Here is an 18,912-nt window from a genome sequence, read left to right on the forward strand (position 1 = left end):
TGGTGAGAAAACGACAGAGATTATTTTGTACGCAACTGAAAATACCAAAAAAAATCTGGGTTTCTTTAACTCTCCTCTGATGAAATAGTATCAGTAAAAAAATCAACTTCAAATTTTATACTTTATTACGTTTATGGCTGTTCAAGCATCTTCACTAGACAACTGTTCATACAGTGCCTTGTTAGGGCCTGCTTCAGGTTTCAAACATTGCATCATACAAACTAAAAGTAATGAGATCATTGTAAAACTACCTATAACGGTAAAAACCAGTACATTCCCCTTGTGATCAAAAGGTAGAACATCGATCCAATTCAATTCACACTCCATCCTCCATGTCTCCGGATCTATAATAATTGGTTTCATGAGTTCCACAAATCTGTTCAAATCACAATCTAATTCGCATCCCTTTAGATGTAATTGCACTGGATTTGTCGAATTTTTGTAGAATAAATTGAGGTAGGTACTATTATCTACTCGTTGTCTCAATTCAAATATAATGGTTGCGGCAAATGGTGGACTGTGCATATCAAACAGTCCCATTGAGTTGAGAACGTTGGCTATTGTGGTATCGTGCGCTGAAAACATGAGGAACTTTCTGTTCCAAACATTTTCTCTCGAATGATTATGATGTTCATAGGAATGCATAGATGAGAAATTGATGAAATGCTCGGAGATTAAATGAAATAATGGTCCTGCTTTCAGTCTTGCAAGTTGCGGAGTGTAAGCGTCTAGAGCAAAAGAAAGGGATGCAAGGTATTCCATTTTCTCTGGATACACTTTCTCAGTCCACGCAGGAAGTGTATAATTAAAACTCTTCTCGATGGTCAAGGTATTGTAAAGATATTCAACTTCATCTGGATTATTAACTAATGTACCGCTGTATCTTGTCAAATAGGCATATAAGTATTGATAAGTGTGAGAAATGTTCAGGAAGAACGGCTGTTTGAATAGTTCCTCTAAAAGTTGGCTGTATTTCGGACAAGGTCTCTTCATGGCTAAGACTTCATCCTTTGTCTCTTCAATTGTGTGTACCGGTATAGGCTGCCACGCTAAACCTGGGTGGAATTCTTTTTGAGGTGGATAAAAACCAGCCAAATTCGCTTCTGCTGACATGAGGGTACGATCTACATCAGTGGACCTAACATATATGTCTTTTTCCGAGTATTCAGCTGGCATGAAATCTGCATATCGCTTTCTGAACCATTGTCCAAGTTGAAATTGTTGTTCCTTGCCTTCCTGCAAATGATTTAAATCATTATTTCAATGTTCAAATGGACAGAAAAGAGTTCTCGAAAAATCATTTGAAAAAGTCAGGCGCATTTTTTGATAACGCAAAAACAAAAATGTTGGTCCTCGTTCATCGAGACCCCAAGTTGACATAATTGACATAAATAGCGATATACACGGTGAGCAACGAAAACATTTTGACGATATTCAATTTACTAGTCCATTTCGAAAATAAATCAGAAATTTGGTCTGAGTAGCGTATCTATTTATTAGATTCCAGATGACTCGATAAAATATAACTTTGTGAATTTAAATCAGTTGATCTGGGTGGCCACTAAATCCTTCTCCCATGAAACATGAAATAAAAAATAAAATAAATAAAAATTTTTAGGCGAATTATATGGTCAAACAGTAGGTACTCGACGTCTTCATAATGAAGTATCGGAACATCCATCGTCCCTATTTAACCTGGGGGCTATGTTTCAACCCGGTAGGGCATCAAAGTTACGAATAAAAATAGCAGGCAAGTTGCAACCCATAAGACTATATGGGTCCCCGTTTTATTTCCACATTTTCATTTCTAAGCCACTCTTAAAAAAGTAGTTGGCCTAGGAAATTCGACACATTCCACACAGTGTAGTACGAAAATGTGAGATTATTTCGATTGTTAAAATATTTTTTGGTTTTAAATCAGCGTTGTCCGTTTTACGTAAAGGTCTTAGTAATTACGTATTTCTCACAATGTGAATTTACTTCGCAAAATAAATCAATTCGAAAATATGTGATGAGTATAATTAACGTTTATCTACACAGTGGGCCATTGAAATCGAAACATGGCTATGTAGGACGAATAACATAAAAACGCTCAGACATGTCCATTTCTGATTACAGAGGGACAACTTCTAAGATCAAATTCAAAACCATATCGCTTCAACCCTTTTGTTATAACCCCAACTTCTACATTTTGAATAGGGAAGATTGGGCAAGCTGGCAAGTGATACCTCATTTGAAAGGCCTTTCTATTCAGAGTTCAGCCTTTTTAATTTTGTTCCATTCAAATTATTAGTCATCCCTACACTCATTGTCTTTCTTATTTTTGAAACATATAAATTAATTTAATCACATCGAGTATGTTTGATACCGTCTGATTAACGTAAATTTAAAATTATCAGGGTTTCTATTAGAATGAGCGGATTTAAATTCATAATGGCAGTTCCTGATCATTTTTCTTTGCTTTTTGTCAAGCATTTTCGCAGCGTAAAAATATAAAATTTGATGAATATCTAGTTGTAACACACAACGTGTCGTTTTGACTTTTCCTGTGTACCAACCTTACTCCGACCTACTTACAAATACTTAGTAACAAGTGCCAACAGACTGCTTTTGCAAAAGTGAATGGACTATATGAATAAATTTCTTTGTACGCTCTGATATTGAATACATAGTTAGACTTTTTAACGTATCCGTTACTGGGAGTAACTGGGGAAATACAGAGCATCCCAAATGGCTTGATTTTAGGTGTTTCTGGTACTTCTAGACTAGATAGGTAAAAACGTTGAAAGACGTCCTGGACTCCATTTTCGTGAAACGTCCGTTTGTGGAAACCGATTCACGACATCTTCATAAGTCTTGAATAAATAACCAAATTGTAATATTTTGTCGATTTAGAAGTGCCATAACATTTTTATATTCGAAAATACACGATGAAAACTTTCTACAGGCACTTTTCCCAGGGAATATGAAAAAATATTGAACTTCTTTTATCTCTTGTACTAACGGTGGTATTTTTTTTTATCTCATGTTACATATACAGGGTATTTCCTAATTGAATGTCAATATTTATGGGGATGATTTTTAGGTCCATTTTAAGAAAAAACTTTATATGATCATATGTCCTAAACGTCTTACCTTTTGAGATACAGGGTGGTAAAGTTTACACTTCAGATATTTCAATGAAATTTTTCATACATTTACATAAATCAAGAGGCATTTTTTAATGTATCACTTTTTTTTTATTTCCTCCACGTAATTTGACCTACCTTTTTTGGCAGACATTGATGGTACGCCACAGATTTTTCATGAAATAATAGTTATTTTCCTATCAAGTGCGGAAAGTAAAACTTGCCCGCACGAAACTGCCGTTGTCCGAACGATGCGAAGCTTTCCGAACACTTTCCGCAAGAGTTAGGAACAATATTTTTTCTACAAGCGCTTGAAATATATAAATGTATCCATTTCACGAAACAGATCATATCTCATTTGATTAATTCATATATAATGACAGACGTAATTCTACATGTCATTACTATGGGTTTCTCATCGTTGACGTTCTGTGCATAGAAACATGATAGAATTTAATTTACTCTATAATATTTGCGTGCGGGAAAAACCCCTGCTAATCCATTCCCGCACGCAAATGCGTGCGGGAAAGAAATAGCAGGCGTACGTAGATTTTTTATTTTTTTAGTAGATGTATGATCTGAAGTGCTATTGTAGATATTAATAATAAATTATTTATTTTTGAAAACTTTACCACCCTGTATCTCAAAAAGTAAAACGTTTAGAACATATGTTCGTATGAAGTTTTCATCTCAAAATGGGCCCAAAAATTATCGACATAAGTATCGACATTCAATTAGGAAATAATAATAGAAAAATTCTATCGTTTTTAGATATGTACTTTCAAAAATGAAGAAGTTATGGTGCATTTTCGAAATCGACAAAATAACAAAATTTTGGTTATATCTTCAAGACAAATGAAGATATCGGTTTCCACTAATGGACATTTCACTAAAATCGAGCCAACGTTTTTACCTATCTAGTATAAAAATACCAGAAACAGCCAAAATAAGGCAATTTGGGATACCCATGAGTTTTATCTCTTTAAATTGCTTATAGCAATTATCTAATTGAATAATAATTAGTGTAATCATTCAAATGAGTCCTATATAGTTCAACATGAAGTTTAGCGATAAGGAAAGAATACATGATGATAATCAATGAATATTGTGAGTCATTAAATAGGACAAGAAATCTTCAAGAAATATATGACAAATAGTAAGATAAAAATGTGAATAACCTCGCCTGATAGCTGTAAACCTAATGCGATTTAAATTCAGCAAAACTACTACCTTATCTCTTATCTCGGTCAGAGATAATACAATTTGACCAAAGTAAACTTCCGTAAAAAATGCGATTTTGCTACAATCATGTAACTCGAAATTTTCAGGCTAAAAATCTTTTGACATTTTTTTATCTTATAATTTGGGCTGCTTGCCCATTTACAAAAACAAAGTTAACTATGGGCGATGATAGCTTTAAGCTTAAAACTTCCTTTAGTGTCATTTTTAGTAGGGAAGCTTTAAAATTCTTTCGACAATATTCATTCAATAAATTTTACTTATTCGGATATCATTCACCTGACGTACCTTAACTTTTTGTCCCAGAAATAGCCACAGCTTTTGTTGCTGAGGATTATGGCCATTTCTTTATGAACCCTCATTTTATTATAGGGATGAAAAGGTTGAGCTTGTTGAATTCGAATTTTTAGTATTTTATGTATTTTGAGATCAATGATATGCACATAAGGAGTAGTTAAAGTTTTTCATCAATTATTACCAGCAATAACAGCATACAGATCATTTCCAACAGTAATGGATTGGTGAAAGAGGGCCGATTCAAGTTCAAGTTTTCCAAAACATAAAGACTTTATTTCTACAAAATAATATGGACAATATTTTGAAAATCTTTCATAGTAAAAAATTATTCATTATTTTCATGTTTCATTGCAGCTCTTGCTATCGTAAGTATTCACCTTTTTCGAAAGTACTAACAAAAAAGGTCAAGTGTATGGCATTTTCAAAAAGGTACTTGAATTACCTTTACATCAAGGGTGAAACCCTCTCAAATTGACGTTGTATAAAGAAGTGGATTTAATGTCTGTGAATAACAATTGAGAAAAATTGCTGGCTAGCAGTAAATTATTGAATTTTGAAAAATTGCACCTCTGGGCAGAACTCAAACCTGTTACCCCTTGATTACCGGTCATTCAAGGTAATGAAATTTGGAATTGGTCCAAAAATTTCGCAGATAATTTCGGAAAATAGGTATTCGTTTAATCTACAACTGGTTGAAGAATTCAAAAATAGGTATAACACAAAAGCGGTTGCAATTAAAAAATGTTGGTTGAGTGTGAAACTTCATATAATTTTTTGTAATTCTTATTTTTGGTTCATATTTCCAAACTTTATGTCATTTTTGAACATGAAATTATGGCATTGGCAAAGAATGTTTTGGACAAGAAAATTATAGGAGGAATGAGGACTAAACCTCCTTGAACCTCCCTTCTGAGATACTATAATTCATTAGATCTCTGGAGGGCAAGCTGTACATGACACACTTGTGAGAACAGCTTTGATGGGTGCAAAATAGGTAGCCCCAAGGTTGCAGTGAAATGTAACCCTTTACTAAACTATGACTATAACTATGTCAGAAAATGAGTGTGGTAAAACTACTAGATACGCATAAAAATATGTCATGTCATGGTAACTCATTGAATTTAGAAATTTTAAAATTTACTCTAACTTACATTTGTTAACTGACCAAATCCTGCAGGCCAAAAGGATGCACTCCTGTAGGGGTCATTTGGGTAAGGATCAACTGGGGTTCGAGCTCCATGCCTAAAAATCTGAGTATAATGAAATCAATTAGTTTTAAAAAATGATGATTATAAAAGGATATGATTTAAAACATAAAGGGGATATCGATATACTTACCACAACTGCAGATATCAACGTATCATCTCCATAACAACGATAGATGATTGCTGAAGTGAACAACAATAAAGCATACATTTTGTTAAAAACTTGTAATGCGGAATAAGAAAGCGAGTAGTTCACAGCCAAGTCTTCATACTCGAATAGGTGCACCTAACTTGTTTGAGCCACAGTGTATACAGCAACGAAAATAATCTAACTGAAATATGTCCATTCATTCATTGTTTACTTTTTCTCATTGTCTAATTGACAAACATCATTGTCTGTTTACATGTTATTGGAGTTGACAGCTGACAATCAGCTGTGAGCTCGCCATAGACCATAGACCTAATAATACAGGACAAAGATATGTAATATCTTTGCAGCAAAAATTATGTAAATATATAACGTGCGTACGAATTTTTTTGAACGCACGTTATTATAATCTTCGATTCTAGAGTTAACTCTATAACAGAGTCTCTGTCTATAATCTTTGCTTTGAACGAACTTCTTTTCACTGTCTCTGACAGATATTCGTGTTCTGTGCTCTCTGAACCTAACCTAATTTTTCAAAAATTTGCATTTGCAATTTTGCATTTACCAAAGGAAAAAATCTCCATAGACAAACTAAAAACTAAATCTCTACATTAATTACTGGGAAAGAGGAATACTTCATTCTTTACTTCACATTACTTTCATTATTTATTATAAACACTAGGATACCATAATGAACTGTATAGTTCCTGCTCAAAATATGAAAAGTAGGTGTTTATTTAAAAAATAACGAATTCTAATACTTTCGTTTCAGTTTTATCTAAAGCTATCAATGCTTTAGCTAAAGTTGGAGATGAAATATATTTGGAAGCTGACGAAGAAAAATTGACATTCACTACTTTAAATATGAGCAAAACTGTATGTTCTCAATGCTCTTTCATGAAGAGCTTTTTCTCATCATATTTCGTTGAAACGAAGGATTCCCCAGGGAGTGCTGCCAGCACAACTTGTAAATTATTTATGAAGTCAGTGTTACCTCTTTTTAAAGGAAATTTAGAAAAAAAGGTTGATATTATATTATATATTAGAAGGAAATCCTCCTGAAAACTATCATAATCTTTTTTCAGTTGGAATTTTTAAAAGTTGAATATGAAAAAGAAAGTGATTTCATATTATTGAAAATGAAATATAAATATGATCAAATAATGATGATACATAAGTTGAGACTGATGGATTCAGAGACCCTTAGTGTGGGGATAACACCTAACAGTGGAGTTAACAATTTATGTGGAAATAGTTCTCTTTTTACCCAAATCCTTTCGATGTTCAATTTGAGTGATAGTGAGATAACTTTAGAAATTATGAATTCAAGATTAGTGGCAAGAAACTTTTATGTTGGTGAGTAAGAGATTCCTAATATGAGCTGATCAATTCACCCTATTGTTGGGCTCCAAAGTATCCTCAAAATATCTGAGTTGATACATTTCTGAATGATTGGCACATCATAGTGGCCAATGAATCATTTTTTTTCACATAGTTCGATGCTCTGAAGCACAGATACCTATAGACACCAAGGTGAAGGTTGTTGTCTATATTAGCAGAGTTCCGAGATTGCATCTTAGAGGAAAGTGGGAGGGCAGATTGAAAAGATGCGACTCTGGAACTGACCAACTCTGTACAGACTTACCAGATAACATTTGAGTTTTGCGCAAACTTTCAAAACGTTTCTTGAGAGTCAAACATATACCAATCAATCAGATTGGTTTTGAAGCAAGTATTCGAAAAATAATGTTTTTCTTCTGAGCCAAGCATTGTTGGGTGAACTTAAGAAATGGGTGGGTGACAGCTAGAAAATAACATTTAAATGAGAGTGGAGAAGATCCTGACTGACGCCCCCATTTTTTCTTCAAATAACATATGAGAGATAAGCTGTGTCTGAATATATTCATTTATTCCATTTTAACGTTTAAAGACGACATTATTGCATCTTATATTTGTTGCTATGGATTGAATAATGCCCAAGCAACAATTAATTGAAGCTACACCTTTCATGTCATTTCATAAATTGGATAATTCTCTGGAAAGTGTTATCATTCGAAATATCATCATCTTGGCATTGCGTCAGATAGTTTTTCCAAGAGGTTTTAGTCTATTTGGTTCTGAATCCTTGCTCATATGTCCGTCCCAGTTTCCAGCAAATGGCTTTCCGCATTTCCTAACATGTAAATATCAGGGACGCCAACGCCAAGACAGATGAAATAGAATTCTGGCGTATCCAAACAATATAAATTAAGAAGTTCATCAACCATGTGATAAATAGAACCGAATTTTTTCCGAAGGATAGAATTCCTGAAGACGGTTGTCGAATACTAGCCGAAACGGTGGATATGAGAAACCCAGAAACAGAACAATAAATCCTACTACGAATTTCAATCATCTATTATTTCACGTTAACAAAGTGATTTATATTTAGTTAGAAATACACCACCCAAGAAGTGATTGGGAGGAGGGAGGGGATTGGGCCGAGGATCACCGCAATTTGACAATTGAAGAAATTTACTCAATGAATTAAAATTTTAAAATAAGAAACTTTTTCACTTTTCATACTTGATTTTGCTCATCTCTCAATTCACTTCGAATTACTAAATATTCCCTCCCTATGGCGGACAAACATCTGCTTGGTCAGCCAGTAGAAATAATTCTCGGAGACACGACGTATATTATATATTCTGCAACAGAAAAAAAATGGGACTGAAATACTTGAAACATTATGGGGTTTATATTCCAAAAAAATAAAGGTTACTATTATATAGCTACGATGTCGGACTGAAAACAAATCTTCGATCATGCCAACAAATTCTACTTAAAAAAGTGTGTGTAGAATGTTACAACTTACAATAATTGTTTTTCGATATCACCGAAACAGAAACTATTTGAAATAGAGGTACTAATTCAAAAAGCCGAAAAATGAGTTTTCACTTATATCTATACAGGATGTTTTCTAATTGAGTGTCAATATTTATGGGAGTGGTTTTTGGGCCCATTTTAAGAAAAAAACTTTATATGAACATATGTCCTAAACGTCTTACCTTTTGAGATACGGGGTGGTAAAGTTTTCATAAATAAATCGTTTATTATCAATATCTACAATACCACTTAAAATATTTTAATGAAATTTGTCATACATCAAGAGGCATTTTTTAATGTATCACTTTTTTCTTAATTTCCACCAGTGGCGTTCGTACGTAATTTGACCTACCTATTTTGGCAGACATTGAAATAAAAATCATTTTTGAAATTCCCAATCATTTCTTCCAAAGTTGATCACTTGACTTTTTTCAATCCGATTCACGGTTTCCGCTTAAAAAAATAAAAACCGTTTCCCTGCATGATCATAACAATATCCTTAATACATACATATGACAATATCACCATGCAGAGACATACGTAGATTTTTTTTTAGATGAAACCCGTGCGTCGGACTAAAAAAATTCAACAGATCAAATTTGCTCATAGTTGAATACAGTCAGTGGCGTGCCACTGACTGTCTAAATAATACCACCCTGTATCTCAAAAGGTAAGACGTTTAGGACATATGTTCATATGAAGTTTTTTCTTAAAATGGGCCCAAAAATCACTCCCATAAATATTGACATTCAATTAGGAAACACCCTGTATATATATATAGCCCGTTTGCAACAGCCGTGAATTCTTTAGAAAATTTACTCGAGATTTCATGCGTCGTGAATTCTTTACCGTTACGTACGCACTTTCGGTAGAATTCTCTGTTCAGTTGCATACAAAATAATCTCTGCCGTTTTCTTACCAAAATTTGGTAGATAATTCTCCAGAGAATTCTCGGCTGTTACAAACGGGCTTTAAAAGCAAAAGAAGATAGAGGGTCGAAAATATGTGCCCTCCATTTTCCCCCACCTTTTACGATTACAGAGTTGCCATTCAATGCCATAGAATTTTGTCCACCCCGTACATGAACAAGCCTCATTATTTTCGTATTTAAAGTGTTCGATAAACCTGAAAAGTAATCACTTTCAGGAGGTGCAACCAATCCGAAATTGATGCGTGTTGAAGTAAAATTGAGTGCAGGAGAGTTTCTCATCTTCGATGTGAAAAATAACACGAATATCAATTTCGCTCTAAGGCCTCTGAGGACTGTGATAAGTTTTGCTGAAAATTTCAATTTGCCTATTGGACTTAATTTTGATAGTGGGGGAAAGTAAGTATGCCAATTCATCATTAAAAAGCTCAAGTGCTTTTTTCGTATTTTCACGACAAAATAATCGTGCTGCAAATTGATAGCCAAGGCGAGCGAGAAGGTGAGACAATATTGAATTTTTTCGTCAACCTCGTATACTTTCATGAAAGTAAGTACACTCCTGTTTGCTGACCTCGGCTGCGTCGCCGTAGTTGCCAATTCCCTAAGATTTGGAGGAGTGTTACTGATATCCGTATCGCTATCATTATCTTTTATTGATAATTATGAACGCTGATATTCAAACCACGTCTTCAAACACTCGTAAAATATGTCGGATTTCGGGAAGAATTAATTTGACAACACTAAATGACGGTTATTATCACAGGCACTTATATTTTTAACCAATCTTGGATTCACTCCAATGACCCAATCGCCGCTCTAGTATTTTGCCGTATCATAGTGACGACAGCGGACGAAAAGTGTCTGAGGACGAAATTGACTCGCCTTCCAAAGTAGTCGTCTTTTCGTTAGTACGTACGGAGCCCATTCAATTGATAAACGTCCAATGTCTTCAAGAAACGCAAGATTTTTTAGAAGAATCCTAAATTGTTATTTAACGTCAGCCACTTGTGATTAACAAGTAGAATTCCATAAGAATTTCGAAATACGTTCAATGACAATTTCAGATATTTCTCAAAAAGCTTACGTTTCATGACAAAATTACAAGAGACAAGAAAGTTTTTAATTGAATGGGCTTTGTGCGTACTAATTTCTGAACTAAAAGTCGACTATTTCTGAACCATTTTTGAGAAATTCAAGTACCTACGCGGTAAATGTGGCATTGGTTTCTGGAGAACGAGACCTGCTTAACCCTTTACCGCATGAATTTTTATTTTGCGATGGAAATATTAATTTGCGAAGAGCTTGATATTTGTTTGGACATAAAAATACTCAAAAACATATATACTGTAACGTTTTCTTCGCTTGATTAAAACGTCCAACTTATTAAAATTATTTATTTACACTTAATACACATATAACTCACAAACTAACTATTTCACTACTATTTATCTTCCACTCGTATTTATTTCCACTAGTCGCTTGCACTGTAACTATACTTGTACTTGTACTTTACTTGCCTACCTGCTCCTCCGCTGGGCTTATATAGGCGCCGGAAACATTCAGGTAGATTCGAGGTTATTCTGGAAGCTCTCGACCGCTCTGGTTCTCGAAAGGTCCGACCGCAAGGGCCGGACTGGTTACACTGTCCCCTCCTTAAGCCTGTTCTGTCCCAGAACAGATTTAGTGAATTCCTCCGAGGACCGTGGCGAAACTTGCACTCATCACCATTCCTACAGTAGCCATTCTGATGGAAGTAGCACTCCACAGTTTTTCCAGGCTCCCTGGCCTGCTTTGGGTTGAAACTGCACACCAGGATCCGTATACCAGTCCCCTGAAATACCACCTCCAGCAGGCTTCGCACAACTCGCCAATTTAGCTGGTCCAATCCACAACCGAGCTTGGGAACAGCTAATTTCCTTCAAGCTATGCAGTGCCGTCCATAGATTCTGATAGGTTGGCTTCTGATAGGAATGTTGCTTTGTGACTAAGTAATGAATGAACCGACCTTCGGCCCTCAATTTCAAAACTTCCCCGATTCTTGGCTGCTGTCGTAATAGTTGTTCCTGACGTCCAAATTTATTTCTGAATACTCTGGCTATTCCTTTGCTCATACGAAGGTCCTCCGCCACGCAATGAGCGAGAGAGTATTCCTCAGACACGGTAAAGAGATCTTGATGTACTTCCTGTGTAACGCCGAACCGTGCAACGCGTGTCTCACCATAACAATCCATAAACTTCTGGTAATCGCTGCTACCTTGCATCGGGGCTTCCACAAGACGTACCTCTTCTTTGTCCTGCGCGTACGGGGCTAATCGGTTGAAATGGACAACCTTTGGTTTTCCTCTGGGGAGCTTCCTTATCCGGTAAACTACATTTATCCTCTTGATTATTTCATACGGTCCCTCCCACTGTCTCTGCAGCTTTGGTGAAAAACCTTTCTTCCTTTGTGGATTATGTAGCCACACCAGATCTCCAGTGGTGAATCCACCTTCAATAGCCTTGATGTCGTAGCGCATTTTCATTCGGGCACTTGCTTGCTGCATTTGATACGTACCTTGTCATGAATGTAATCCAGCTTGTTCCTTAATTTACTAACGTAGTCCTCCCCAGCTACGTCTTCTCCAGGCTTACATCCAAACTCTAAGTCGCAAGGCAGCCTTATTTCTCGGCCGAACATTATACTGGATGGAGTTTCCTTGGTAGATTCTTGAACCGATGATCTATATGCCATGGTGAAAAGATGTAAATATTCATCCCAATCCCGCTGGTGATCAGAAACTACTTTGGCTAGATGTTTTCCCATGGTCCGATTCATTCGTTCGACCATGCCGTCTGATTGTGGATGAAGAGGTGTAGTCCTTGTTTTGTGAATTCCCAATTTGCTGCATACTTCTTGGAATAACTTCGATTCAAAATTTCGGCCTTGATCACAATGCAGCTCCAGAGGTGTTCCAAATCTGCAGAAGAATTCTCTGACCAATTTATCAGCTACCGTACTTGCCTCTTGATTAGGAATACCGTAGGCTTCCACCCATTTCGTGAAATAGTCCATCGCTACCAAAATGTACTTGTTTCCATGGTCTGTTTCGGGAAAGGGGCCAGCGATGTCGATAGCTACTCGTTCCATGGGAGATCCGACGTTATATTGCTTCATTGGTGCTTTTCCTCTACCATAAGGTCCGTTAGCAGCAGCGCAAACCTTGCATCTTCTACACCAATCTTTAACGTCCCTCTTACAATTTGGCCAATAGAATCGCTGCCTGACTTTTTCCAATGTCTTGGTTATCCCGAAATGTCCACCTGAAGTTCCGTTATGTAGTCTGGTCAGAATGTCTGTCACACGGCTCTTCGGCACAATCAACTGAAGTCTCTGCTCAGTTCCATCTTCATTTTCCCAACAACGTTTCAGAAGACCTCCATCAATCTTCAATATTTCCCATTGTGCCCAATACGACTTTACATTCTGGCTCAGTCTGGATACTTCTTCCCAAGTAGGTCGTCTACCGCTCTTCTTCCAACTCAGGATTACTTTCAAGTCGTTATCTTCCTCTTGTGCTCTTTGAATTTCTTCAGGTAGCCAGTCGTCTTCGATTACGGTGGTCCGCCTCAAATCAATATTTTCTTCCAGACGCGAACAATGGCTGCAATTCTCGGGACAAGGTCTTCTTGATAACGCGTCTGCATTGCGATGGCTAGTCCCCGCTCTGTGTTCAGTGTCAAAGTCATACTCTTGCAGCCTCTCAATCCATCTAGCCACTTGTCCTTCCGGGTTCTTAAAACTCAGGAGCCATTTTAAAGCAGCATGGTCCGTTCTTAGTAAGAATTTCCTTCCGTACAAATATTTGTAGAGATGTTCTACGGACTTGATGACTGCTAAAAGTTCTCTCCTGGTCACGCAATAATTTCGTTCTGGTTTGGACAACACCTTGCTGAAGTACCCGATGACTCTTTCCTGTCCATCCTGGACTTGCGATAGAACGCCGCCAATGGCTGTATTACTGGCGTCGGTGTCGAGCACAAATTTACCTTCAGCCCTTGCGTAACTCAGAACTGGAGCTGTGACCAGAGCCTTTTTCAATCGTTCGAAGGCTTCAGTGCAATCATCGGACCATATGTACTCCTGTCCATCTTCCGTCAATTTCGTCAACGGCTTGGCAACGTTGGCAAAACCAGATACAAATCTTCTATAATAAGTGCAAAGGCCTAAGAAACTCCGCAACTCACTCTTGTCTTTCGGTATAGGCCATTCCTGCACTGCCTTGATCTTATCCGGATCAACCTTGACACCTCTACGTGAAACTACGTGTCCTAAATATTTCACTTCTGTTCGAAACAGATTACATTTTTTAGGACTTAGCTTTAGGTTGGCATCACGAAATCGCTGGAAAACCTCGGATAGGTTGCGTAAGTGATCTTGGAATGATTTTCCCACTACTATCACATCATCCAGATACACCAGACAAGTTTTCCAGGAGAGCCCTCTCAATATTGTCTCCATCAGACGTTCAAATGTGGCAGGAGCATTGCATAGACCGAAAGGCATAACTTTAAACTGCCACAGACCCGTTCCAATACTGAAGGCAGTCTTTTCTTTGTCTTTTGGATCCAAGCCAACCTGCCAATATCCACTCTTCAGATCCAAGGTGGAAAACCAACGTGATCCCGAGAGTGTATCCAGGGTATCATCAATTCTCGGTAAGGGATAGCTGTCCTTTTTCGTGGCCTGATTGAGCTGCCTATAGTCTACGCAGAATCTGGTAGTTCCATCCTTCTTCTTCACTAATACTACGGGCGATGTCCAGGGGCTATCTGACGGTTCGATTACACCTTCTCTCGCCATGTCTTCAATAATCCTTTCAGCTTCTTCTCTTTTTGCCAGAGGAAGACGTCTAGGATGCTGTCGGATAGGTTGTGCATCACCAGTATTGATTTTATGCTGCACAACATCAGTCTTCCCTGCTTTTCCGTCCGTAGCAAAAACGTCGGAGAACGTTTGAACCAATTTTCTCACTTCGAGTAGTTGGTATCGGTCGAGCTCTTGACATTTTGAAGTGAGGAGGGACACCAGTTCTTCAGAATTGCTTTGCGATTTTGAGACTTCTGCAGTACTTATCCCACCCGAAATATGGTACACAGGTACACCACGTCCAATCAAGGTATCCTTCTTCAGGGTGACTGGAAACATGTTGACATTGAGCAATCGGATGGGAATGTTGTCTCTTACCCTCACCAAGGTCTTCCCAAGTAATAGTCCTTTAGCTAAGGTTTTATCGTCAGAGGGCTCAATTACTCTCACGCAGCCACTCCTCGTTACATCCTCACATCTACCAGTCACTATGCCTTCAGTTCGGCCCGGCAACGTGATGTCCTCGGTCAGTCGAATCCGATATATGTTGTCCTCCACATCATTGAATGGAATCTCTTCACTTCCTTGCCGAAGTACATCACTCTTCATATCCAATTGGCAATCCCAGAACAACTTCTTCCATGATTCCAGCTACCAGAACTTCGTGGCTAACTGTTGTGTTTCCCAATTCAATAGTGGAGATGATCGATCCATAAGTCGGTATTTCTTGTCCAGACGCAGTTCGAAGTTTGATCCTAACTGGGCGAATCTTGAATCCTTCAGCAATTTCTGGACGCACAATGGTTTTAGTCGAGCCAGTAGTCTACCGGGGGCATTTTTGGCTTGGGTCGATTTATGCCCCTTATCACCGACCCCTTTTAGTTTCCCTGCTGAGACTCTTTTTCCAATTCTGGACAGTTTCGCTTAAAATGCCCACTTTTGTTGCAGTTCCAGCACACAGCATCCTTTTTCCTAACTTGTGATATTCTGCGGATTTCTTCTCGGACAATGTCCTGAATAGATCGGTCTGTTTCTTGGACTTGTCTTACACGAAGGTGTCCTCTATGTGACGCTTGCTTTGCTGCCTCAATTTCTAAAGCCTGGGCTAAGGCATCATCAATGGTTCTAGGGCGTGCTAGTCTCAGGGCTTGTTGTATTTCACTATCCCTTATCCCATCCACGAATGTCTGGATTGATAGCTGTTCCAGGAAGCTATCTGGAGCAGATGGATAAGCCAGCCTGACTAATCTCGCCACATCAGCTTCAAACTCTTGGAGATTTTCCCCTGTTTTCTGCACTCGGTTCTTTATTTGTGCATGGTATACTTGTTGTAGATGAGCATCACCATATCTCATCTGAAGTTTTGATGTAAGAACTTCGTAACAGGCTTGTTGACTCTCCGGAATCGTTTGCAGAATGTTGAGTGCCTCTCCTCGTAGAGCTATTATCAATGCCGTGGCTTTTTCGTTGTCGTTCCAGTTGTTCGCCAGGGCAGCAGCTTCAAACTGTTTTTGATATGTCGACCAGGGTATTTTTCCATCAAAAGTTGGAGGCTTGATCTTCATTCTACTACCTTCGCCGTCATTTTCCGCTTTCGCTGTGCTGTAGGGTGTTGAAGCCAGAATATCTGTTCTGTTTGACATTCTTTTCAAGGAATCTATGAACTTGGAATGATGTTCAATTATTCCTGCCGTTTCTTCCAATTTTCCATTAACGTCGTCATAAACTTTGTCAAACTTTTCATCAACTCTTTCATAAACTTCGTCAAATTTTTCGTTCACTATATCGAACTTCTCGTCCACTTTATAAAATTTTTCATTTATGGATTCCAATTTCTCATCCAATTTATCTGTAAGTTGACTTACCACATCATTACAATTTTCCTTAATCTGGTCCATTTTCTCATTTAATTTTCGAGAATTTTCTTCATTTTGGACCATTTGTTCATTCAACTTACAAGAATTCTCGTCCATTTTCTCATTTAATTTTCTCAAAATGTCCATTACCGCTTGAGTCTCCATCGCGTTCTGCAGTCTTGTGGTCACTGGCATGAACTTCAAATATCCCAAAATTATTTATTTAATTCGAGCGATGTTGAACCGCACACTTGACACCAATGTAACGTTTTCTTTGCTTGATTAAAACGTCCAACTTATTAAAATTATTTATTTACACTTAATACACATATAACTCACAAACTAACTATTTCACTACTATTTATCTTCCACTCGTATTTATTTCCACTAGTCGCTTGCACTGTAACTATACTTGTACTTGTACTTTACTTGCCTACCTGCTCCTCCGCTGGGCTTATATAGGCGCCGGAAACATTCAGGTAGATTCGAGGTTATTCTGGAAGCTCTCGACCGCTCTGGTTCTCGAAAGGTCCGACCGCAAGGGCCGGACTGGTTACAATACTGAAAATTTTGAAATTTATTTCGATAAAACAGGTTTGTGCCACGTAAGGATTATGCAACAAGAAAATAATAAAGCATATCGAAATAGCTATTTTCCTAACAAGTGCGCAAGAGACTGCAGTTGACCGCACTACGCGGAGCATACATACAAGTTTAGTCTTCAGACTGATAGTTGGAGAGCCGACGATGCTACATGGGGATTTACTCGAGCGTCGTGGAGACCTAGTGGATTTTGAAGATTAGGTGGTAAAAAAAAGGTTCTATGATGTATGCACTTTCAGCGGTGGGGAAAGCGTCTGCAGATTTTCAAATAAAAAAAACGTCAGGTATATTCGTGCGTGTCAGATTAAGATACTGTATATGCCCCACGATTAGAACGTCCAGCAGAAAAATAGAAGATACAATTGATGAATTATGAGCGGTACAAGTCGAGAGTACTAATGAGGGAAGCCACTAATCTTTGGTTTCGAGAAGTGCAGAAGGCTGAAAACTAACATTTATATCGAGCCAGATGAATGAACGTGAGAATATATCAATGAGAAAGTATCTCATCAGATGAGAGTAACCTACAGCCTACTGTTAAATTATTTCTGATCAAAAGCCTCGCCTTGTATGTCTACCTGAGTGAGGGCGATCTTGGTTCGCTTTCAATGTATCGTATTTAAATTTTTGTTATGTTTCAGGCCATTAACATTTCTGATGAAGCATCCCACATTCAACTTGCACTTTATTGTATCTACTCTGAATCCTAACCGAGACTTGCAATCCAGCATGGCTTCAACATCCTTACCAGCATCTACTCAAAGGAATAATAATTTGCATATTTCAATAGAGGATCAACAAGCACTGGCGAATGAGAATTGGGATGAATTCGATTTACAAAATAATCAAAACAATAGTTTCATTTCAATGATGAACAGAGCAAGTTCTACTCGAAGCGACGTTGATGGGGTTGTCGCAGTTGAAAAACCAAATACATTAAAGAAAATGAATTCATTGAACCTCGATGATCCGCATCTGAAAACAAATGGAGATCAGTATCGTGATGATGCTGATGTGATTTCGCAATCTTCGGATTCTCCGAGAGATAAGAGAATGAAACTGATTTTCAGTCGATGTTATGAACCAACTATTGTAGAACCCGATTTGGGAAAGGTGTACGTTGGAAATAGCGACTCAGAATGAAGAAAAATTGAAGGCATCCTTCATTGTACAGAACAAGTTATTTATTTTTTCAAAATAAAATTTTTTGAATCTCAAATAGCTCATTTTTTGGTAGTGTAATACACATTGATGCATTCATAGATTGATTGAAATCTATACAGGGTGAATCTTTGATTCCCAAAGTCAAAATATACACTTTTTTCCTTTTGAATTTTTTCCGATCCTGCTCGGTTGAAAAGATACAGGCTGTTTTCCCAATTTAGTTTTTCATTCCTTCCTTCACATACCATAAAAATGCCAGAAATTAAAAAAACCCAACTCTCAAAAGTGAGTTGCATGCTCACCAATGAATATAAACTCATCCATTCCCCTTACAACCGTATCAATTCGGCATCGCGGGCATTCTGGAAGCTAAAGATCAGAGTGTTAAATCACGATCTCAATCTGAAGACCAAGACAGCTGTTTGCAAAGCAGTCGTCCTCCCAACGCTTCTTTACGGAAGCGAAAGCTGGACGCCCAACAGGCGACATATTAAACAGCTTGAACAAACGCAACAACGTCATCTAAGACAGATAATGCACATCAGATGGTTCCACAAAGTTTCGAATGCAGAAGTCTTGCAACGCACGAGTTGTACAACAATTGAGACTCAAGTAACGAGGGCCCGACTCAGA

General features: G+C 37.6%; 2 protein-coding genes across 2 annotated transcripts; one reads left to right on the plus strand and one right to left on the minus strand.

The window, feature by feature from the left end:
- Nucleotides 1–107: 107 nt before the first annotated feature.
- LOC123319978 (prostatic acid phosphatase-like) lies at nt 108–6,289 on the minus strand. Its single transcript, XM_044907084.1, has 3 exons — nt 6,003–6,289; nt 5,816–5,914; nt 108–1,236 (listed from the first exon to the last, which is right to left on the minus strand). The coding sequence occupies exons 1-3, from the start codon at nt 6,078–6,080 to the stop codon at nt 142–144; spliced, it is 1,272 nt and encodes a 423-aa protein (XP_044763019.1). The 5' UTR covers nt 6,081–6,289; the 3' UTR covers nt 108–141.
- A 248-nt stretch (nt 6,290–6,537) lies between these two features.
- On the plus strand, nt 6,538–18,334 carry LOC123320791 (cell cycle checkpoint control protein RAD9A-like). Its single transcript, XM_044908225.1, has 5 exons — nt 6,538–6,742; nt 6,790–7,040; nt 7,103–7,373; nt 10,029–10,209; nt 17,757–18,334. The coding sequence occupies exons 1-5, from the start codon at nt 6,709–6,711 to the stop codon at nt 18,256–18,258; spliced, it is 1,239 nt and encodes a 412-aa protein (XP_044764160.1). The 5' UTR covers nt 6,538–6,708; the 3' UTR covers nt 18,259–18,334.
- Nucleotides 18,335–18,912: the final 578 nt, after the last annotated feature.

Source organism: Coccinella septempunctata, chromosome 9 (genome assembly GCF_907165205.1).
Source record: "Coccinella septempunctata chromosome 9, icCocSept1.1, whole genome shotgun sequence".
In the NCBI taxonomy this organism is placed as follows: domain Eukaryota; kingdom Metazoa; phylum Arthropoda; class Insecta; order Coleoptera; family Coccinellidae; genus Coccinella; species Coccinella septempunctata.

Bases quoted from the DNA above. Each gene is read 5' to 3' on its own strand.
- LOC123319978 (XM_044907084.1), bottom strand. From the start codon at position 6,080: ATGTATGCTTTATTGTTGTTCACTTCAGCAATCATCTATCGTTGTTAT. The intron at 5,915-6,002 runs GTAAGTATATCG...CATTATACTCAG, and splicing joins CGTTGATATCTGCAGTTGTG to ATTTTTAGGCATGGAGCTCG. The intron at 1,237-5,815 runs GTAAGTTAGAGT...AATCATTTGCAG, and splicing joins GATTTGGTCAGTTAACAAAT to GAAGGCAAGGAACAACAATT.
- LOC123320791 (XM_044908225.1), top strand. From the start codon at position 6,709: ATGAACTGTATAGTTCCTGCTCAAAATATGAAAA. The intron at 7,041-7,102 runs GTTGATATTATA...ATCTTTTTTCAG, and splicing joins AAGGAAATTTAGAAAAAAAG to TTGGAATTTTTAAAAGTTGA. The intron at 7,374-10,028 runs GTGAGTAAGAGA...AATCACTTTCAG, and splicing joins GGCAAGAAACTTTTATGTTG to GAGGTGCAACCAATCCGAAA.